Consider the following 23,453-nt stretch of genomic DNA (forward strand, 5'->3'; position numbering starts at 1 on the left):
CGGTGGGTTGAATTATGTGGCTATGATGATTCAAATCACTCGATTGCTGTCGTGCCTTGTTTGTGGTCTTCTTGAAAGCATCTGTCTGGCCACCATTGGAAAACAGGATGCTGGGCTAAAAAGACCTTTGGTCTGATACAATGGACGTCGTCACACGGGCCCTTATTTTGTCAGTTTTGCACTAGAAATTGTTTCTTCTGTTATCATTATTAGAACAGATTCTCCCATCTTTTGATGACTGCTTGCACTTCCAGTCAGTCACATTAAAAGGAAGAAGCGCAATTCAACGGTCAGTCAAAGTGCCTCCGGAAATGGGGCCCTAAAAATCCCGCCCTTTAAAAAAAAATCCCCCCCCCTGCATATTTGCGCTATATCGCTCTTCTATTATACCAATGTTGTGCTGGGCCAACCCAAAAGCCAACTGTGGTAGGTAGCAGAGGTTTCCCGCCCATGGCAGAATATCGTTATACCGCTATAAGGCTGACGTTTTTTTAAAAAAAAATTACTTTGAGGCTTAATTGCGGGTCGCGTTGGGGCTTGTGGGAGTGTAGGGCAGGAGAATCAGTGTTAGGTGAGGCAGATGATCGGGGAGAGTGAGCGTTTTTGTGTTGCAAAGCATTCATAGTTGATCCGGCGCATTCACGTGGAAGCGGATAAAGATGACATAAAGAGTCACAAAGCATGAATTGGGGAGAATGGCGAAATCACAAGAGAGCCGGAATAAGGTGAGCATTCAGTGGGAGATGGCGCTAGTTTGGCGCTAAATTTATGGCCGTGTGACGACGGCCAATGATTCGTATAGTTTTAACTTGGTCATTTTGACTTTTCACAAAATGTGTTGACTCTTAAATTCTGATTTCCTAATGGATAAGCAGCACCCTTTCATCGCAGAGCGAAGTTTTAATATACTGAGCTTATTAACTTACGAATAGGCTGTTTGTATTTGCTGATACACTTCTGATCATGCAAGGTGAGATTAGAAGAGAGATGGTATATGCAGATGAGTATTTGAATACATCCTGTTTGTATGTCTCTTCTTGTCTTCTCCTTAGTGACAGGTATTCTTAATCTTTGGAGCCTTCAGGCATGAACTCCAGATACATCCTGAGTGCAGTCTTGTTCTGTGTGTTTAATCCAATTTGCTAACACTCCCAATATGTTTGATATTAATCTCTTTCACACACACTGAATAAAGCACTTTCAATCCACTTTCAATGCCCTGTGCTGCTGGATTATACTGTGTGGAATGGGAAAACCACTTGTAGATGATCGCTAAAGTGCATTGAAAGTGGGTTGAAAGTGCTTTATTCAGTGCATGTGAAAGTGCCTATTATGACCTTTCTATATAATAAGTCAGCATTATCCATGTAACTACACGAAACTGTTTCTCTCTCTCTCGCATCTATGAAACAAAGAGAGAATAAGTAATATGGGAAATTAGGGGAGTTTCGGACAAGACACCTGGTCAGAAATATACATGGTTTAATGTTAGCAAGTGTTTTCTAAAATAGTACAACCAGCTTTATTTTCATGTTAGTTACCCTCATATAATCAGCCAGGTTTATTTGAGTTTTATAATTGGTTGATGTTTCTGACTTCGTATCAGTATTCCATGTTTTCCCATAAAGATTTTCTGTAATGATTTTTTTTTCTCAAACATGTCCAGTTAATAAATGTTTGGATAAAGAGGTGTTCTATCCAGAGCGGATTATTTTACATAAGTGTCACACAATGAAAATTATTGTTTTGAGTATACAATATTTCATTTCGAACTCTTCCAATCAGAAAGAGAAAAAAAGGTTTCTTTGAAACCTTTTCATATTCCCAGTTCTTGAGAAAGAATTGGCTTCTATCAGTGTTGTCCCACTGGAGTCTATTTGCCTATGGAATGCAAATGATAATTGGTTCGCTCATTTACTTTCTGAAAATGAGACCAAGGACATATTGTTGTCTCCGTATATAATACAACCCCTAATACAAAACCCCTTTGGTGAAGTAAGTAAGAAGGGCTAGCCCTCTTCAAAGAACAAACAAGAAGCTATTACCAACTCTCCTCCCATCTACCCACCATGCTCAGCTGTTTAAATTCTAGCACATTTGTACTAGTTTCCAGTGTCTTTGACACATGGCCAGCTCCAATCATGGCTTAACCCTACCTGAGATCCCAAACATACAGTGAAACCACGGTTTAACTTCCTGGACTAAGCTCCGCCTTAGAGAATATGTCTAGTGAACTACCAATAAAACCTGCTTCTTACTGGAAGCAGGAAGCCGGGGAAACTATTGGTGGGACAGATACAATAGTTAACAATGGCTATTCATTCATTCATTCATTCATTCATTCATTTATTTATTTTATTCGATTTGTATTCCGCCCTCCCCGCACCAGCAGACTACATATCATGCTTTTCAAACACTCTTCAGACCTTTCTTTCGCATTCTGATTTGTCACTAATCTCGAAACAGGATTTAAGACTTAAGTGCGGCTAAGAAAAGAGCCACGGCTGAGCATTATGCCTGTATAGATCCAGTCAGTCTGATCTAAAGCTCCACAGAAGCATCAATGCACATACTCCTCTCCAACATGATCAAGGGCCTTCCTGTTCAGCTCAGTGTGAATGCAGTAGATGTGTTTTTGTGCACTCACATGTTCACACACGAACCCAAGACAATGAACGGGAAAGTCCTTGCTTTGTGTACTTGAGATGCTGCCCACGCGAAGAGCTGCTGGATTGAAGCAGAAGTGTGTGTTGCCGAACATGGACATCTCTTTTCGTCATCGCCTTACATGAAATGTTCTGCCATTGTAGCCTGGATAATGATGGTGGAACAGAGAGAGGAAAAGAGAAAGAGGTAGGCCATTTTCAGACTGCTTACTGGCCACGGAACATTGCTCTGAGCTCCCGGAACGACAGCGCCTTCCTTGCGCAATTTCTGCCGTTCTCGCACGAAATTGCGCCAGGAAGACGCTGTCATTCCGGGAGCTCGGCGCGACGTTCTATGGCCGGTAAGCAGTGTGAAAACGGCCGTAGAGAAAGCACTCCTGTAATAACAATCATCCTTTGCCCTTCTATAGCACCTCACATCCGAGGATCTCACAATGTTTCCCAGACATAAATTACGCCTGTGAGGTAGGTAAGCATTATTATCCTCATTTTGCAGGGGCGTGAAGAGGCTTAAGCCATGTGGCCTCTGTTTTTGGGGTGACACTTGCAGCGTAAGCCTATGCATATTTACTCAAAAGTAAGGGACACTGATTTCAATGGTGCATACCATGCAGCTAAGTTTATTGCCCAATGCCACAAAGCTCTAGTTTGTCGGAAGGGACTAACACTCAAGAGTTAGGGATTTTCACGTTGCTGTCTCTGCTGGCTTAAACATCTGTGGCTATCAGGTTTTTTTTAGATCTTGAGATTTACCTCAGGTTTGAGTTTTCCTGCTTGAACTGTTAGCTAACGTTGGTTTTGATCTTGCCTGTTGGTTAAGAAAGGCAGGAAAGAGGTGAAGCTGCCTCAGAAAGGTGGAGACGGTGCTGTCTTACTTGGTAAAATGAGTTGACCTGAGTGACGTTCTTGTAGTTTCTGTTATTTTGGATAAGTTTCTCAGATGAAATGACGGTTGGGAAATAGAGTCATGAAGATTAATATGTCTTCCAGAGAATCCGAGCAACTGTGAACAGCCAAGAACAGAAGAGGCTGTTGATGGACCTCGACATTTCCATGAGGACAGTAGACTGTCACTTCACAGTCACGTTCTACGGTGCATTGTTCCGAGAGGTACCATAACTGTCATCCTAGGATGTGGTTTCCATCAAATTTGGCCTGTGGTCTTAGATTCAATTTCTTGAACACAGTGGGACTTACCTCTGAGCTAAAACTGCCATAAAGATTGTACTGACAGTGTCTATACCTTTGAGCAATATTAAGTATGGTGGATTTTTCTTGAAGAAAGCAGAGTGAGGGATTCCTCAGAGTATTAATGGAAGGGCTGAGTGTCTTTTGTCTTACCACAAGGACAGAAAAATCCATAGGCATTCTTACTTTTAAGCTGTGGGTAGTTCTGACACCTGTTAATTTCCTTATTGTACACATAATCAGTTAAATAGTTCAAATGTATTTTAAAAGATGGATTGTTCTCCTTATCCCTTGAGTATATTTTATTGATGTGGTGGGGAATTCTAACCTGCATACCAGCTAGTAAGTAATTTCCTTTTCCCTTTCCCAGTACAGCTATTGCCTTTTGCTTCCTTCTTCTATCTAGTAGAACTCTAGTATCCTTTCCAAAAACTAAATTCCAGAAAACAGGAAAGCAAGTTTCAGTGCCAGAATTCAAGTTTTTTTTCATTGATAGTTTTTGTCATGAAAAAAGAACTATAGAAATGGAATGTCCTACTTTTGTTTTGCACAGTGTAGACGTTTTGGGGGAAAGATGGCATTTGCTTGCCTCAAAAGCATCCTTCAGATGCAAACACTTCCTTAAGGAAACTAGTATTGAGGCTGTTATCATTTCCCACCCCCTGTTCCCAGAGGTGACCAGGAATCTTTAAAGGTTCGATGGGGACTTTTTAGGGAAAAAATAGCTGTACACTGAGAATACCACATCTTAAGTCCTGTAGAAAATGAACAATATAAAGTTGTACTCTAGATTGGAATTTAAATAAGAAAATAGGATGCAATGCTTAAGCCTCACTCAGATTTCTTACTCTACTCCCTCTGTACTGCCTTGATAAGGTTAATTTTCTATATATATAAAGACAAGTGTCCTGATTGACCCATCAACGCCCAGCCCAAACCCCTGGACCTAGAAACATGAAATTTGGGGAGAACATTCCAAACACATACTAAGAAGGGATTTTAAGAAATTCTCCCTCTAAGGAGGTAAAAAGGGGTAAAATGTGTTCTCCCAAAGGGATACGGCTTCCCTGTGTGGCTGGCAGACTGCTGCCTGCTTGCGCTCATGCCCACTGCCAGCTCGGCCACTCTTCCCTGATTGGACCAGCCTTTCAAGATTATTTGCATATGTGGGCTGATTGGGGCTCACAACATTACACACCTCATCCCCCCCCCCCCGAGACATTTGGAACAAAGAGGTCATTTGTGTATGTGCCCTGATTGGTCCTCACCCTCCACATTCTAAATATGCAGTTGCTATTGGGAGTCATTGAATGTGTCCTGAGGTAAAACACACCTCCCAGTCTTCCCCGAAAAGTTCACTAGGGTTACCCCCCCCCACACACGCAAACACCAAAAAATGTTACATATCCATAAGTATTATAACTAGATTTAAAGTAGTTAAATACTGTAGCGAAGCACAGGTGTCAAGCTAGTTTGCTATAATATCTGATATCAGCATAATTAAGCGTGAGATTACATAAACTGGAAACAGTGCAATACTTTTGATGGAAGGTATGGTGGTATCAGCTCATTCCTGCTGGCAACCTTGTGTTTCTTCAGGGAGATGTGTGGATCTGTATGGAACTGATGGACACATCGTTGGACAAATTCTACAAACACGTATTAGACAAAGGCTTAACGATTCCTGAAGACATCCTAGGAAAAATAGCTGTCTCAGTGAGTTTTTCTTTTTGTCTTCTTCAAATCCTTTCCCAAAGGGATTTAATACCCTTTCCTGCCTTTGCAGAGTAGCCAACATTTGTCAATCAGGTGTTACTACACAAAGATGCAGAAGTAGGTGAAGAAGGGACAGCAGCTGCTTCTCTATAGAGATTTGTTTATTAATGATTTCTTTAGCGTAATCTCGAATGTGGAGAGGAAAGCAGATTTTTATTGTTACAGTGGTGGTGGGGAAGAACATTGTGCAGGATGTGTTAGAAAAAGGAGATTTGGGGAGATTTATAATACTCCCCCCAGTAGAAAAGAAATGGGGCTAAGAATTACAAATCACATTTCTCTTGCATCAAGCATAGCCTAGTCTTCATAATATTACTACAAAGGAGTAGTAATATGAGGTCCTGGCCCCAACCTGGTGGAACTCTCTGTCTGAGGATATTCGGGCCCGCCGAATTTCGGCAGGCCTGCAAGACGGAGATGTTCCACCAGACTTATGGTTGAGGCCAGCGTCAAGACCATCATTGAGCCTCCCACCAGTCTCCGGTATTCGAGTACAGCTCGTTTGTCTGTCTACCTCCTCTTTGTATGCTGAGGGCAGGAAGATGTAGCCAACTATATCAGGTTTTTGTATATGTATAATTTTAATTGCTGAATTTTATTGTAGAATTTGCTATGCAATTGTATTTTATGATTGTTGTACCCCGTCCTGAGTCCACTTGTGGGGAGGGCGGGTTAATCACCGAATAAACTAAACTATTAGAGCAATGGCTTGCATACAGGTGGTATCTGCATGTGTGGAAAATCCCAAAGGTGGAAGATGTCTGGAATTCTAGGATTCCCTGAAATTCAGTCATCAGAAGTTTCTAAATAGCGATGCGGGAAAGTTGGGTGCACCCTGATTCTGGCAAGTTATTGCAATCAGACCCAATTTTGAGCATGCAGGTAAGGGTGGTTGGAAGAGCAGTGAATACTATAAATCATGGCATATCATCCTCTTGCCAGACTGCAGGCTCAGCACTCTCCTGCCTATTAATTGCCCAAATGCCCAATTTAGGATTGTCTCCACCCCAGCTTAGTGTTGAAAGGAGTGTGAACATCTGGCTTGGGCGCCAGAGATGGCAGTTGGATCTTATCGCTTCAGTCAGTTACAGCTCACTCTTCATTTGTTGTGTTTTCAGATTGTAAAAGCACTAGAACATCTACATAGTAAGCTCTCTGTAATTCATCGAGGTAAGTATGGCCGCCGTTGCATGTTGTAATAGTTCCTGGAAGGGGTGGAAGAACAGTATGTTGAGAGCTGCATTTGAGCAGTTACAAAATCACTTAAGTGTAGCTTGTGTCCTCTGTTCAACCAACCAGTGTTGAGTGCCTGTACCTGTTTTCTGGGCACAATTCATGATGTTAGTTTTGATTAGAGATGGGCATGAACAGAAAAAAAACCCGAACATGATGTTCGTTGTTCGTTGCCATCCACAAACAGGGACTCACAAACACCTATGAGCATGACCTGTTCACGAACATGTTCATGGTTGGACGTTCGTGGGAGCCAGCAGGCTCTCCTCCAGCCATCATCCAAGTTTGGTCAAGATCCCTACTGCACCACTCCCAGAAACCTTACCTGAGCAGGCACCGGGAAAGGTACCAATAATAAATAATAGCTTGGCCCCAGAGCCTGGCAGCAGCCCTGGAACTTGAAGAGGTAGATCCCTATCCCACCACACACAAAGAAAATTCAAGCTCCAATGCACTGTCTCTATCAAAATGCCAACAGCAGGTCTCTCTCCCTCTCCAAAGCCAGAGCTGGGAGCCCCCCTCCCCCCTAGTCTTTGCTCTCTTGTAACAAATTTGGAGCTCCACACTTGAAAGGAAGACCTGCCTATTAAGCTAAATTGGGCTTAGATTGGGGTTCCCAGGGCAACAGCAGGAGTTCAGACAGAGTTCAGAGAATCCCTGCCTGAGTTGCCATGGGAATTGATTGCAGGTGCCAGACTGTCTGGCTTGACGAACAGCCACGAACAGCAACAAACGACGCTTGCAACGATCACCTGTTCGTTTAGAATGGGGCCTCACAAACAGCTTGTTCGCGAACAGCAGATTGGGCTGTTCGTGGCTTTTTTTTGTTCATATTGGTGTTCATGCCCATCTCTAGTTTTGATGTCTCAGTGCAGCTTTCATACACCTTGAAGTCACTGGACTCAAAGTGTGTGCGGCAAATTGAGAGCCTGCAGAAGAAGGAGGGAGGAACTGGCAGAAATTGGCCCATCCTTCTCATCTGCAAACAGAGAAAGCGTTCTTTTGGAAGAGGTGCTACTGTGAAAGCCTTTCCTGTCCCAGACTTTCATCTATAACTGGGTAATAATTATACTAACATACATGAGAGATGGTTGTAAAGATTACTGAAGTAATATATGGGAAGTGTTTTGACTCGTAAGAAAAATCTATGAAAATATTACATTTGATGTCTGTTACTATTATTTATTTACAAGTAGGGGAGCCACAAGGACTTGCAGGGGGCATCTCATTTCCCCTTTTCCCTCCCTATCCATGTCCCTTCTCTGCCCCCCATAGACTCTCCCCCTTTTCTTGCTTCCTTGTCTCCTTCCCAACCATCTTTGTCTGTCCCCCAATCTGCCCCCCAACTTTCCCCCTTTCTCTACCCCCCCCCCGGTAGCCTCTCCCCTATGGTCCAGTTGTGTGGTGCCAGGTGAACCAGGTCCAGTTGCATGGTGGGGAACCTGCAAGAACTTGTGGGGGTACTTTTCCCTGTATTCCTCTCCCCACACTACTACTTCTTCCCCTCCTGATAACCCTCCTCCTGATAACCTCTATATGCTCACCTTTCCGTTCGTCCTTCTTGCCTTCAAACCCATTAAACAACTTACCATTTATCTACGTCCCCACTTTCAGCTATATTTCTCAATTTATTATATTTACATACTCTCTTGCTTCTCAATGGGGACCCAAAGCAGCTTACATCATTCTCCTTGCCTCCATAGTATCCTCACAACAATGCTGAAAGGTAGGTTAGGCTGATAGTTTGTGACTTTAATCAAAGTCACCCAGTGAGCTTCTGCAGCAGACTGGTCATTCAAACCTGGGTCTCCCACATCCTACTCTGAAACTCCTAACCACTACACTACACTGGCTTTTGGAAGGGGCTGCTTTTGAACAGTAGCAAGCATTCAGATCTGGGTGAGTCATACAGATCTTGTGGTATCAAGTCACCCAGTGGTTGCTTTTGGGTCTGGCCCCAATAAATCCTCCCTCAAAGGCCAAAACGGCCCTGGGAAGGTTTGTGCCCCTTCCCCCTGCCTTTTACTGGCAGAAACTAAGGCTGGAACACTGGCTAAAATGTTATAGTTGCCTAGCAACAGTCAGTGAGCACATCTAGTTAAAGCTACAGGTGCTTTTTTTTAATTTGGGGAATTTTTAAAACACTCAATGCATTTTGTTTTAGGTTTTAGATTTTTTTGCAAAGCTGGGGCATTTTTCAGGTGGGCAGGAAGATCTGTCTTGCCTGTTCACGGCTCCAGTCTTTGGATTTAAGTATCCACAGATCAGGGTCACTTGGCTATTAGTGTGTAAGATTTGGGAAATTTCTATGCCACCTCTCCAGAGAACCTGCCTGAGATGACTTAAAAAATAAAACACAATAAAAACATAAAACATCATAAAAGTTATTGAAACCTAATATTCCCAAATTGCAAAATCATAAAACAAGATAAAACATGGAGCCGCTTAAAATGGATCGTAAACATTTCTCAAGCTAAAAACTGACTAAAAATGATGTTTAAAAAAGTCAGTCCCTTGATTCAAAGCCTAAGTAAACAGAATCAGTGAGAATAGTGTAAGCACCAGTTGAGCCTGAAGGGGAGGGATATTCTACCGGCAAGATGCCACCCCGAAAAAGACTTCCTTACCTATGAAGATGGGGGTATATAGAGTCAGGCTTGTGAGGAGGATCTTAGTTGGTGGACTAGACAGTATGGGAAGCTAGACAGTATGGAACAGTATGGCACTTTGCATTATGTACCGAAACAGACAAGCAGCCAGTGCAGAAGTTTTATCGTATTATCCCTGTATCTCTCCCCTGACAGTAGCTTCAGTGTTGCATTTTGGACCCAGTGCAGTTTCTGGACCATTTTTTAAAAGCAGCCCCTCATAGAGCTTATTACAGTAATCTAACCTGGATTTAATGAGAGAATGGATCACCATGGCCATATCATTATTATAACGTGCAAAGTAAGATTCTGTTAAATTGATTTCTGTAGGTTTCCACTTTAAGTGTGTGGTTAGTCTGTGCTCTTCCTGCTGTAATAAAAGAGTTATCAAAATTATTCACAATTATTCACAATGAAGATATCCTTATAGCAGTGAACTGGTGCAGATGTAATACTGACTCCTAAATATCTTTAACCAAGTTAAAGATAGCCGTGAGAGTATGCACTACCTCTCTACAGCCCCTCAGAGTGACTTAACTGCTTAAATAGCGGTGAACAAGTTAGTGTCATTATTATCCCCACAATACAGCTGGGGAGCTGGGGGTGAGAGGAGTGGCTTACCCAGGGGTCATTTCGTAGAAAAAGAGCTCAAGGAACTCATTAGCATAACTCATTAGCATATGCCACACCCCTTGTCAGCACCAGAAGTGTGTCATTGGCATAACTAATTTGCATATGCCACACCCCCTGACATCACCTATCATGGCTGTTTTGGACCCAATCCTGGCCATTTAGGGCAGAAATTGGGCCCAAAATGGCAAAAAGGGGCTGAAAATGTCTGAAAAGGGGCCCCAAATGGTCAGGAGCAGGCCACTGCTGAGCGGGAGAGTGATTCACCACCCGTCAGAGGCCCGATCCAGGCCGTTGCGGCACCAATCCAGGCCGAAACGGGCCCAAAATGGCTGAGAGTCAGGTGGGCGGGGCCACCTGTCATGTGACCTCTTTGGGGAACTGCCAGAACTGCATTCCTGCACATTCCCCCTCGAAATGAGCCTTGGGCTTACCCAAGGATTCCGTTATGCTGGGTGACAATAAATGTAGACTGGGCAGATGAGGGACTTCGGGATGAATACATTGCTGCAGCTGGCTCCTGATTTCTTAGCTGTGGTTTATGAGGGAGCAATTTTCCTCAAATATTCCTCTGAATTTATGAGAACAAGAAAAGAGCGAGTCTCTGCAATCCTGTGATTTTGAGTTGAACTGCCTTTGTTGCCCTCTGGTGATAATAATCAAGCTTTGACTAGATACGGGGCTGTTGGATATTGCTGCACTGTAGCAATCATTTGCAACTGGGTTTCCATGTCCACAAAGGAAAACCAGTTGCTAAGAATTGCTGTGGTATACAGTGCAATATGCAGCAACATGTGAAGGCAGCCGTTCCATTTCTTCCATGACCCACTCTCTGCAGACAACGTTTTGGTAATTGAGGACAATGTCTGTGTTTTCCACCTTGCAGATGTAAAACCCTCCAATGTATTGATCAATACACTGGGACAAGTGAAAATGTGTGACTTTGGAATTAGTGGTTACCTCGTTGACTCTGTGGCTAAGACGATGGATGCTGGCTGTAAACCTTACATGGCAGTAAGTGCAAAGAGCTGGGGCATCTTCGTTGCAGTTTTAATCAGTCACCCAAAACTTTACTGCCTGACTGCTTATAAATGTACAGCGGTTGATGATTTTGAAAATCTGGGTCCTTGGGCTCAGTTTTTAGCCCCAGACTGTATTTCATGAATAGATAACTTTCCTTGTTATCATTTCCTGGAAATTCAAATGTGTCTTTTAGTCTATCAGTGTCTTTTCTCTCCCACAGCCTGAAAGAATCAACCCGGAATTTAACCAAAAAGGATACAGTGTCAAATCCGATATTTGGAGCCTGGGAATTACAATGGTATTATTACGTTATTATTACAAAGACCAAATAACTGTATCTGTTGATTGACTAGGAATATTTCTTTTCACACTTAATCCACTGGTTGAAAATATTTTGTTGTTAGGGACTAGCTAAGAGGACAAACCATTTAAACCAGCAAAGATCCGTAGACTTCAGTACAACAAGGCTGTCATAAATCTAAACTCTGTCCTGTTTCAAATATCGAACACTCTGCAGAAGGAAATTTCACGGATAGATCAATGAATTCCTGATGACCTCCACTAATTTTGTTGAACATGTGGGTTGTAGAACTGTGGATGGTAAGAAATGTTGACGGATGAGGCCTAAGGGGTTAAGAGTTTCTTGTTGCCTCTGTCAGAGGGCTGCTTCTGGTTATGGCTAAGGGTGTGCAGGAGGGGGTTGATTCGGGTTTCCCGCTTCGGGTTTACCCAAAGCGGGGAAAACATTCGGAAATACCTTAATTCCGAAGCAGCAAGTGGTGGGGCCCTTTAAACTCAGCCCCGAAGCTTTCCGAAAGCCTCGGAAAGCTTTGATTTGGGATTTCCGAATCTGGCCCCGATTCAGATATCCAGAATCTTTCCGGATCTTTCCGGACCGAAGCGCACAGCCCTAGTTATGGCCCTTCCTATGGATTTTTACATCTTACTGAGTCCTGATAAGGTTGGGGTAGTTGTGCAATGCCTGTCAGAGGTCTGGGGTAATAAAAAAAAATCTCAGGCACGTATAATAGTATGGAATAGTGTGCGTGTGTGGGGCGGGGAGAAGATGTCACTATTAAGAATTATTTTTGAGGGCACATAACAGCAGTTTTCTAATTTTCTACCTGTGGAGACACCCTGTGAATTGTAGAGGATACTCAGGACGGAGGAGGTATCTAAGTGTGAACTCTGTTCCTGTGGGGAACAAGTCTAGCCTGTTCAGCCCTCAGTGTCACACCATGTGAGTTGAAAGTGTACCCGAGAGTACGCACTGTGTTTCCCCCACAATTCATGGCAATCAGGTTTTAAGGAAGCTGTCTCTTATTACCAGTCTTCTCATTTGAAATGCTCGCAGTAACCCTCTGAGAAACCCAGTGGTTTATAAACCACTGGTATATACAATACATCTCAAAGGAGCAGTTTATTTTCATCATTTCCAGATTTATTGGCTCGTTTAAAAAAAGAGTAGCACTTTTTTTTATTAAGGCTGAACAGGTTGTTTTGTTCTCTTTAATTTTGATTTAGCAGCTGTTCTCTTGCAGGGCTGAAATTGCTATTTTGAACTAATTGTCATAAGTGTGGGGGTATTTTTGGCAAAGAGTTCAAACTTTGTGCAGTAGCAGTTTCTCTTGTTTCTTTTAACTGCTAGTAAACCAAGTTCCTGTGAAGAAATAAATGGTGTTTAGATGGAAATGACTGGGTTTTAGGTGCCTCAGAATTGGTAGAGAGGTGTGATAGCCATAATAATACTAGCCTGCCCCCTTGAGTTGCCGGTCTGGCTGTGATAAAGTTGATCAGTTTTGTAAATTCAGGACAATAAAGTTGTAGTGTAGATGGGAGGGGGGATAGAAGATTGTAGCCATTCATGTGTGAATGTCAAAGTCTCCTTCTTATAATGCTTCAGAAAGTTGTGAAGAAATTAGAGTGCTGTAGCTGTATGTGTGCCTGTTGTGTGTGTGTTTGTGACCTGGAAGAAACACAACATGCTGTGGCAATACTTTCTCTATGCTTGCTCAGCTGGCCCCATGCCTGTGCTAGGGAAATTGCATTCCCAACAACCGTAAGGTTTCTGTTGGCAGCGTGTTCTCTGAGGAACTGCCGTAACAGCCTTGATGGGTGCGGTAGAGAGCCGTGGCACTCGTTTTCCAGGGAGGCTGTGGGTACATGGCATTAACAAGTAGAACTAGCCTTACACCTTGTTGCTTTAATATTCCCAGAGACATGCTGACTCCAAGGGCTTGCACAGGCTGTGCCTCAGAGGCATCCGATGAGCTCTCTGTTTCCAACATGATCTGAAAGGGGGGAAAGAACTTACACTGAAATTGGGTGTAATAATAGAGATTTCCCGCAGATGGCAGCATAAGCTAAATGTATTAAAAAACATGTGGTCACCCTGGAACGTGTTGTGTTTTGGGCACTGAAAATTGGTTGTCTCCCTTTCTCTCCTCCCCCTCCACCCCACAATCCAGATTGAGCTGGCAATCTTGAAGTTTCCATACGATTCTTGGGGAACGCCATTCCAGCAGCTCAAACAGGTGGTTGAAGAGCCATCGCCACAGCTCCCAGCGGACTTCTCAGCAGAGTTTGTTGATTTTACCTCACAGTGGTAAGCCAGCTGTGGGACACTCCTTACACTCTTTCTTCCAAATTCCTGTTACCGGTTTTAAGCCAGTTTTCACATTTGCTCTTATAAATCTGAGCCTTCATTGTAGAAAGGCAGTTTTTGGAACATGCTGACTAGAAGCTAGTCTCTTCCAGCAAGGGTTCTCTATGGGCAAGAGGGCAGTGGTGGCGAGACAGCAGAAAATGGAGCTGAAGCCAAGCTCTGTGCCATTGCAGGAGAGCGGTGCGAAGGGAGCAGGGCAAGGCAGGAGGCAGAGTGTATTCCCACCCTGTTCTTCCTCTCTCCTCCTGCCTGAGCCACCTTTTATACTCCGTGGCTCAGCAAGCCTCACACACACATTCTCAATGAGATTCTCTGGTCTGACATTGAGAATCTCCGATTTGATATTGGGATTCTCTAACAAGCTTGCAAGGGAGTAATGTCGAACCAGAGAATCCCAAGCCAAGGGGGGAAGGCTAGCCATGGAGTTTAAAAACCTTGGAAATGTTTCCTCCATAGGAAACAATGGAGAGTGTGGGGGGCAGCTTGTTCCAGGACCTCAGGGTCCAATCCTCCTGAGCATGTGAGTGGTGCTGATTTTTATAATTGTTTTTATGATGTTTTTATTATACTTCCTGTTTTTACATCTTGATGTGATCCACTCTGAGACTGCTCTGCAGGGAGAGCGGAATATAAATATAATAAATAAATAAGTTTAGGGGTCTTTAGGGGACTGTCAGGAGTAGATTCCCTGCAGATTGGGGGAGTTAGCTTTAAAAATGGCCCCTATCATCCAGGCCTAGATCTAAGGTTGCTGGTGCCCAGGGCAACCGAAGTCTGGCCAATCGTACGCGTGCACAGCGTGCGCACGCTCCTGGCACCCCCTCTATGGCGGTGCCGGGGGCAGACTACCCCCCTTCCTCCCCCCCCCCCCCCGGTCGATCCGGCCCTGCTATCATCCTAGACATTTTTCCTCATAGGAAATAATGGCCGCTTAAATCTGGAATTCTCTAACCCAGATCAGAGAATCTGACCCAGATTTCAGGGATCACAAATGTTTTTCTCTCTAAAACCGAGATCTGGATTATTCAGATTTTTTTTTTTTATGCACACCCCTAGCAGCAACAGCACTCCGGTAGGTTAGAATACTATATAATGCAAGATGTTCAGAATTTAATTTTGAGAAAATCTGTTGTTTCACCAGGACTCAGCCCCAGAATCTGTTTCATTGGTCATCCTGGAATATGAAACTTATAAAGAAAAGTGCCTCTGGGCACATAGAGTTTCAGTTAAGTAGCCGAGTTGGTCTGTACTAGAACAGCAGTATCTCATATCTGAAGAACGAAGCCTCTTCATATCTGAAGAAGGAAGAAAGCTTATACCTTGAAAAGCTTGATGGTCTCTGAGGTGCCACTGGACTGAAATCCTGCTAGGCTTATACAGAATATTCTTCCTTCATTACTGAGTAACCACAGGCATTTCAATTAGAAGATAAGAACAAAATCGAAAAGAGTCCAGTAGCACCTTTAAGACTAACCAACTTTACTGTAGCATAAGCTTTCGAGAACCACACATCTCTTCGTCAGATGCGGATCAGATTTATAAGATAAGAACACATGGTGGCACGTTTCCTTAACTGTTGCGCTTGCGCTGCAATTCTGTGTGCCGGTTTTCTTGACTGCTAGCACATTCATGTTCTGATAGACACATTCAGCTAAAACGTATGCCTGGATTTTTGGCAATAATTCTCAAACTCGGAGGTGCCTTTCCCTAGGATCATGTACAGTATTATTATACTGCCTTTGAGTGTGGAAAATGCTTCATACTGTATATGTTACCTTGTTGTAATCTTTACAACAGTCCTGTAGGGTAGTTCAGTAAAAATGTTGGTGGAAGAGAAGCATGTCTGCTGTGGGAGTTCATGGAAGAGGCAGGATTTAAGCCAGGGACATCGTTTAGTTTGCCAGCTTAGCTGCTGTGCATCACAATTGTATAAGACAACTCTAGTATAAGTTGTGTAAGACGACAGATGTATAAGACAACAAGCTAGTAGAAGCAGCTCTTTCTTTCCCCTCCCTCCCCATATCTTAAGCTAGGATAAATATTGACAACATCCTTTCCCCCTTGCATTGTGCCCTATCTTGTGTGAACTTAAAGAGTGCTGGGATATTTGTGAGCATTTTTCATCCGTGTCTTTGCAGGCATGATTGTTACATACTTCTTCCCTGCTGACACTGCACCTATGTTGCGTTCTCATGAAACCCTCTTGTGTCTGGATCGCCCGTCTCCTGGGCCGAGTTAAAAGTGTGCAGTGTTTTGAGAAACACTGGTCTTCTGTTTTGTTACGCTTGTAGAACTTTTTTTTCCCTTTGCCTTTTGAATGACTCCCCATGGATTAGAGTAAAGATGCAACACGGGTTTACAGGAGAATTCTTTTAAAAATTCTGTTAAGAGTAACTGTTTTTAAGTCCATATGGCAAAAAGAAAATATATGCATTCTTACCTTTTTAGGTGAGCAATGGCACCTAGTGGTGATTTTCTGCTAATACAATGGGAAATTGGTCATAGATCCAGAGGAGTTAGCCGTGTTAGTCTGTAGTAGCAAAATCAAAAAGAGTCCAGTAGCACCTTTAAGACTAACCAATTTTATTATAGCATAAGCTTTCGAGAATCAAGTTCTCTTCATCAGATGCCTGATCAAAACTGGGAGTTTTGACCAGTTTCTGTACCATGCATCTGATGAAGAGAACTTGATTCTCGAAAGCTTATGCTATAATAAAATTGGTTAGTCTTAAAGGTGCTACTGGACTCTTTTTGACAATGGGAAATTGTTATTGTTGCTCTCAATTTGGCAGGGACCATTAATAGTTGCCAGAGTGGTGTGGTTGGTAAACACTCTCGTTTTATTTTATCAGATTTTTATTTTATTTGTTTTGCCTCAGAGATCAGATATTTGGGTGGATGGGCAGGCGGAGTCATTCCTTCCTCCGCTCAGGCATTTGAAGTTGTGAGATAGCAGATGTATATCAAACGTCCTTCAAAGAGGCAGCTTGAGGAGAATTATTTCAACCCACTAATTTCTTTGTCAGAATGCTGAACTAAGTCAGCAGATACCTGCAGCTGCCAAGGGTATGTGACCTTTGCAGTGGAAATAACTCCATTGTTTTGAAGAGGCAAAAGCCCTTGAGGAAATTCGGCCAGGCACGTGTGCATGCGTCAGCTAGCTCTGCTTCCACTGCCTTCTTCCTGTGCCCAGACGTGTGTGTCTGGGTGAACTTTCCTGAAGGGCTAAATGTTTCCTGTGTCTTGCAGGCAGTGTCATTCCGGCCGTCCAAGTGGGAAGCTAGGCAGTGTGTCGGAGTTCCAAGCCATGTTTGTCTCTGGCAAGTTGCCTTGTTCAATGCCTTAGCAAAAGAAAATTAATCGTGATATACTAATGAAACAAATATTTGAAAAAGCAAGGCTATTTATATTGTTATTTCGTCATTCAAATTGCTGTAAAAGTGTTTTATATGATTGTTTTTTTGCTCTTGAGTAATTTTGAATAATTGTGGGCACATTAAAGACTCTAGCTATCACACAATTGTTAAATTGCCTCCCGGGGCGTTCCCCTTTTTACATTTCAGTAGGTTCGGAGGCATCCCGTTGTTGTTTGGTTGTTCTGTGTCTTAGCAAAAGAAAAATAATCGTGATATACTAACTAAATAAATATTTGAAAAAAGCATGGCTATTTATATTATTTCGTAATTCAAATTGCCATTCAATTCATGTCAGTACACACAGTCTTAATATACAGACCTATACATAAAGTGCTAATATGTAATGACAATGATGATATTTCTCATGAACTGTACAACACCTCTTAAATTCATAAGTCCTTTAGGAGCTTCAAAACAGTTCATGGGGTCTTTATTCAAGTGTAGTTCACGCAGCCTTCCCTAGGAGTAGTACCCGACGTCTGTGTTAGTTGTATTGTCGAAGGCTTTCACGGCCGGAGAACGATGGTTGTTGTGGGTTTTCCGGGCTGTATTGCCATGGTCTTGGCATTGTAGTTCCTGACGTTTCGCCAGCAGCTGTGGCTGACATCTTCAGAGGTGTAGCACCAAAAGACAGAGATCTCCCAGTGTCACAGTGTGGAAAAGATGTTACTCGTACAGGATGACTCAGCTCAACCCCACCCCTCCTGAGTAGATACAAATGACCTGCCAACATCTTTTCCACACTGTGACACTGGGAGATCTCTGTCTTTTGGTGCTACACCTCTGAAGATGCCAGCCACAGCTGCTGGCGAAACATCAGGAACTACAATGCCAAGACCACGGCAATACAGCCCGGAAAACCCACAACAACCGTCTGTGTTAGTGATAATTGAATGGAAGCTTCTGAATGCTGGAATTTTTGTCAGGGTGATAAAGGTACCGAAACGGGACCCTCCATACGAACCGGTCAACCCGTTAGATGGTCTAATTCAACCTGCATGTATTTGGACCTATACTTGAATGAAGATCCCATGAGGCTCCTAAGGACTTACGAACTTAAGAGGTGATGTACTGTTCATGGGAAATATCGTCATCGTTATTACATATTAGCACTTTATGTATAGGTCTGTATATGAAGACTGTACTGATACGAATTGAATGGCCATTTGAATTACAAAATAACAATATAAATAGCCTTGCTTTTTTCAAATATTTATTTCGTTAGTATATCACGATTATTTTTCTTTTGCTAGTGTTCTTGTGATCTCTGTATTCTGATAGCTTGTTCAATGTCTTGGCAGTTAGTAACTTTGAAATGGAGTTGTGCCACTAAATACGTGGATTCAGGGCCATATTAACCCATGGCCGGGCCCTTAGACTTTTCAGATATTTCGGGCCCCCTCTGGTACTTCAGTCTTTCACCCCACTACAGCTGACAGTCTGACCCTGGTATGGTAGGTACTAGACCACAGTACATAGCCCTATATCCATTTGGAGGGTCTCCTGAAGAATTCTATTTACAATTTTAAAAATATTTTTATTGCACAAGTAAAACTCTTCAGGAATGCACATTCTGGGGGTATAATTGTTCAATACTCTAGTATTTTGAAGTGAATAATTTTTTATTATTTATTTAAAATATATAATTTATGGATAATTGTTTTAATATAAGAGACAATTTGTTTCCCTTCAATAAGGAAGCAGTTACTTCTCTTATTAATAGACGTTGTATAAGAGAATCAATTGATTGTCATTTATGTGGGGGTGTGCCTCAGCAAAAAAAATTGATGGGCCCCTTAAGCTTGCTATTCCCCCGTCAGGGTGGGAGATCCCCTGCTCCTACCTCCTCCCCCACCCCACTTACCTGGCCAGTGGGGGGGGGGGCGCACTCCTGGGGTGCCCCCATGCCCTGCTGCGGCATGCTCCCATGCCATGCAATGGATTCAGCCGTTTGGCGAGCGCAGGTGCGCTTCTGGGCTGCCCTTTGACCTGCGTGATGATGTCACTTCCCAGAAGTGATGCTATCATGCACGCCAGGAGGAAAGACACTGAAGTCTCCGCAGGGTAAGTGCCAGGCTCCCAGTCTTCCACTGGGGGACTCAAGGGACCTGGCAACCCTAGGGCCCCTAGTCCCTGTGGGGCCCCTAGGCTTCGGCCTAGTCAGTATTACAAATAATATGGCCCTGTGTGGATTAAGATTGTGAACCTATAGGTTGTGGCCTGTTTGATTTTATTTCTGGACAATGTGGAATCAATATTGTAGACACTTGATGAGAATAAATTCAGTTATGAGTCTGAAGGGGAAAAAAGGCTCTCCTCAAAGGGGAATTTAGCTGTGGAGAGCTTGAGGGTTGCTTGAATGATTGGGCCTTCTTTTTACAAATTGGACTGTCTGCTTTTCTTGGTTCTTCAGTGTTACCTGGTAACATTCCTGTTTCCTCCTTCTTAAGTTCTTCCCCCTCAAATCTCCATTTCCAACCACTTGGGAGCACTCTTGTGCAAATCATTGCAGTACTGGCCTCTACTTGCTAAGTGCATAGGAAAAAGTTGTTGTGTATGATGACCCAAGGAATCCTGCTAGCTAATTTAATATAGACGATAATGCAAATATCAGGGATTGACGACCAACCAAAGGAAACTGCAATGTGGAAGGTGGTTGCAGATAACCAACCAAAGGGAATTGCAATGTGGAAGGTGGTTGCAGATGTTGATTTGTTGTCAGTGATGAGGACCATCATCTCAAACTCTAATGTTTTTGAGATGCCTTCTCCCATTCATTTCTAATCTTTTTCTGATTTTATTAGGCATTTTAGCCGTGCTCTGTGCTGTGAATAAGACTTGAAGTAGCATACAGTGTCAAAACAAAATGTAATAGTAAATGTGATATTAAAACACAACATTTTAAAAAGGATGGACACAATAATCCAGTAAGAAAACAACCAGCACAATGGCGTAACTAGCTAATAAAAACTTTAAAATTCTGAATAAAATAAAATAGAAGAAATAAAATATCATAGATGCCATAGAACAGATGTGGCCCACTGGCCTGAGATTTTTATCAAAAACTTTTCTGAGCTGTTTAAGTTTAATTCCACTACAATTACATCATGAAATTGGGGCATTATGAAGAATTATCGACAAAAGGAAAGTAGGTCTGTTGTATAAAGCCTCGAAGGTGCTTATTTCACATTTGAATCATGTACAATACGCGTACACCAGGCGTAGAACCCCTTGACTCTGACGTTTAGTGGTGGTATTGCCACATTGAATTAATTGAGTAGCTTGGATTGGGGATGTACTATCTCACCTGAATTGGTTAAAGAGAAATAAATTTGTGACAGTAGCATATTAATGACACTTTACCTCACATTTCCAGATGACCTATTCTGGAGATTTCCTATAGGTGTTAAACAGTGGTGGAGACAAAATGAACTCTTGCAGGACTCATAGCATATGTGCCAGTGAGTCATGCGATAATATCCCCACACTGCCTTTCAGTTCCAGTTTGCTAGATTGGGATGTTACCATCAGATACCCAGCCCAGATAGCCAGTCCAGAAGAGTACCATGGCCAAAGTAGTATCAAATAAGAGTGCCCATGTCAGGCCCACAACATTCAGAGCATCTCCTTTGCATGTCAGACCAAATGTGTGCCTCCAGGGCAGTTAACAAAATGGTGGCACAACTGTTTGGTGCATGCCACGGACCCAACTTGGAACAACACTCAGGGCCAAACTACAAGTGACGAATGAGACAGGTTGGACACTTGTCAGCTTCCCTCAAGTTTTGGCGGGAAATGTAGGCAGCTTGGCGGAATGTTGGACAAGTGACAGTTGAAAAGTCCATTGGACTGCAGTCGGAGAGCCAAGCTGCAAGACCAGGATGCCTACGTTTCCCATCAAAACTTGAGAGAAGCTGACAAGTTTCAAACCTGTGTCATTCATCACTTGTAGCTTGACCCTCAGAAGCAAAACAACTAACTGAAGGGGGTGGAGGAGGTTATTTTCCTTGCCAGGATACATATCTAAGAAGGAAATGACAAAAATGCAACCATCAGACAATTGCAAGCAATGAAATATACAGCCCATCTTCATAAGCTTTCATGCCTACAAATTTCTGTCTATTGGAAGGACGTTTGAGGGGAAAATAAGCTGGCAAAAATGGGAAGGCCCAAAGGATGTTATACTACACGTGCAGGATTTTAGACCAACAAGACTTCCAGGGTCTAAGCTTTCGAGAGTCAAACTCCCTTCTTCTAATACCACTAGACTCAAATCCTGCTGATTTACTGCAGACCAACAAGGCAACCTACCAGAAACTTATACCACACCTGACCCTGGAGGAAGGAATGCCTGAAGGTTGTCAGAGGAAGTCTAGTCATAGTGGCAACTTCTAGAGTAATATAATAGGGAAAAATCAGCAAAAGCAAGAGAATAGACCAACTGTGGGGTTGGGGTAACAAGTAGGATTGAGAAACCAGCTACACAAATTGGAGGGGCTACAGTGCCCTTTTTATAGGAACCACAGGGGGTGGGTAGGTTTGGAAGTATATAGTCCTCATTCTTGTCGGCAGGTTTCGATTTTAGTGGAATGAAAGGTTTAAAAGACTCCAAATACGAGCAATTCAACCATGCTTGGTATGAGAAAGTCAGCCTAGGGTGGAGGGAGGATGGTTAGGTTACCTGCTCAGATTACCTGCTTGGGCTGGTTTAATAAATGACTGAGCAGAGGTCAGATGGTTTTCGAAGGCTCTTGGCTGAATCCGCTGGGGGAGGGGAAGAGGTCTGTCCAGATTGAAAAGCTTGCTTATTGCCTGCACCCTTGGGTCTTTTCTATGGTCAAAAGGGCTCCGGGCAGCTCTCGACTCGAGTCTGAAGGGGTCCTTGTTTAACGTTTCCGTAGGGCTTTCAGGTAGGAGTGCTGGGTGGCAACCTCTACCTAGATCCAGGGACCTCAGCTTGATATTACACAGGATATGTCATCCAAGAGTCTGGCAGCCATGACAGAGAAGCTTCTGGGGAGGGCAGATGTAGGGTCTCCGTGGGGGGATCTCTTCATTGGGTATCAGCTGATATCAGAAGATGCTGCGAAATGCTGGAAGGACAATGGGCATGCTCCCTTGGTCTCTTTCTGAACTAAGTTTGTCAAGATGACCAAGGCAGTTTCATTTCCAAAAGTGGGCTGAAAGCCAAGTAGAAATGATCTGGACAACCAGTTACATCCAAGAAGAAGGGCTGCGCACCACTATCGATTCAAGCACGTTTGCTGCAAAAGGAGATATTGGCATCTGGATGACAGCTGTTAATTGTGGTCCCAGGAGAGCTTCCTTATGAGTGGCATTATGACTACTGTAGCACAGTGGTTAAGTGGTTTGGCTACAAATCAGCACTCTACTGGTTCACATCCCACTGCTGCCCTGAGCTCAGTAGATGGCCTTGGTCCAGCCACTCCTCTCAGCCCCAGCTCCCCAGCTGTATTGTGGGAATAATAATAACACTACCTTATTCACCACTCTGGGTGAGGCACTAATCTGTCTAGAAGAGCGGTAAATAAGCGCAGTTATTATTATTATTTATTAAGTGCCCCTTGGACCAAGCCGGTCATTCGTCTTTGGCATGATATATTGAACTAACATGGGTTAAGATTGCACATTGGGGAGGTAGACTGCATCTCTCCAAACAATTTGTCAACACTCTCATATCCCCAGATTCTTCTGAGCCCCCATGGCTAGGCTCTGATAAGATACTGCTCCTCCTCCTCCATCCCGTAATGTATGTTTTTAAGTCTGCAAAAATACAATATAGCTTCACAATAAAGCATATGGGTTGCGTCCAGACAAAAGTTTGCTCTCACGCAAGGCACTTTTGTTAGCGGAACAGAACCTTCATACCTCCTCCCCTCGCATTGCAGCCTGCTGATCTCTCCAAAATACTCCTCTTGGGTGTCAAAGGGCCCTCAGGAACACCCAAGAGGCAAATTGGGGGCTTGTGGTAGGAACGGGGCATTGTCCCAGCGCTTCCATTAGTGGAGAATTGAGTTTGAATCAAATCCTATATGTTGAATGAATTTATGCCAAGTAAGAAAACAGCATCACTAGAATCCGGTATTCCTTACTGAGCAACTTGGGTTGGCTTTGATGCTAATTACTTGATCTATTTTGGACTCTCTCTCCTTCTTCTGACAGTTTTGGTAAGCCAAGACAACGTGTG

General features: G+C 43.2%; 1 protein-coding gene across 2 annotated transcripts in view; it reads left to right on the forward strand.

Moving 5' to 3' along the window:
• MAP2K6 (mitogen-activated protein kinase kinase 6) overlaps positions 1 to 23,453 on the forward strand; it is a 108,404-nt gene that overhangs the window by 75,200 nt on the left and 9,751 nt on the right. For both annotated transcript variants that reach the window (XM_054976971.1, XM_054976972.1), the window contains 6 exons: positions 3,657 to 3,776; positions 5,454 to 5,570; positions 6,749 to 6,800; positions 11,028 to 11,155; positions 11,385 to 11,462; positions 13,633 to 13,769. In XM_054976971.1, the coding sequence (XP_054832946.1) occupies positions 3,657 to 3,776; positions 5,454 to 5,570; positions 6,749 to 6,800; positions 11,028 to 11,155; positions 11,385 to 11,462; positions 13,633 to 13,769 (632 nt within the window). The remainder of the gene's footprint in view (positions 1 to 3,656; positions 3,777 to 5,453; positions 5,571 to 6,748; positions 6,801 to 11,027; positions 11,156 to 11,384; positions 11,463 to 13,632; positions 13,770 to 23,453) is intronic.

The sequence above is a fragment of the Eublepharis macularius genome, chromosome 4, assembly GCF_028583425.1.
Source record: "Eublepharis macularius isolate TG4126 chromosome 4, MPM_Emac_v1.0, whole genome shotgun sequence".
In the NCBI taxonomy this organism is placed as follows: Eukaryota; Metazoa; Chordata; class Lepidosauria; order Squamata; family Eublepharidae; genus Eublepharis; species Eublepharis macularius.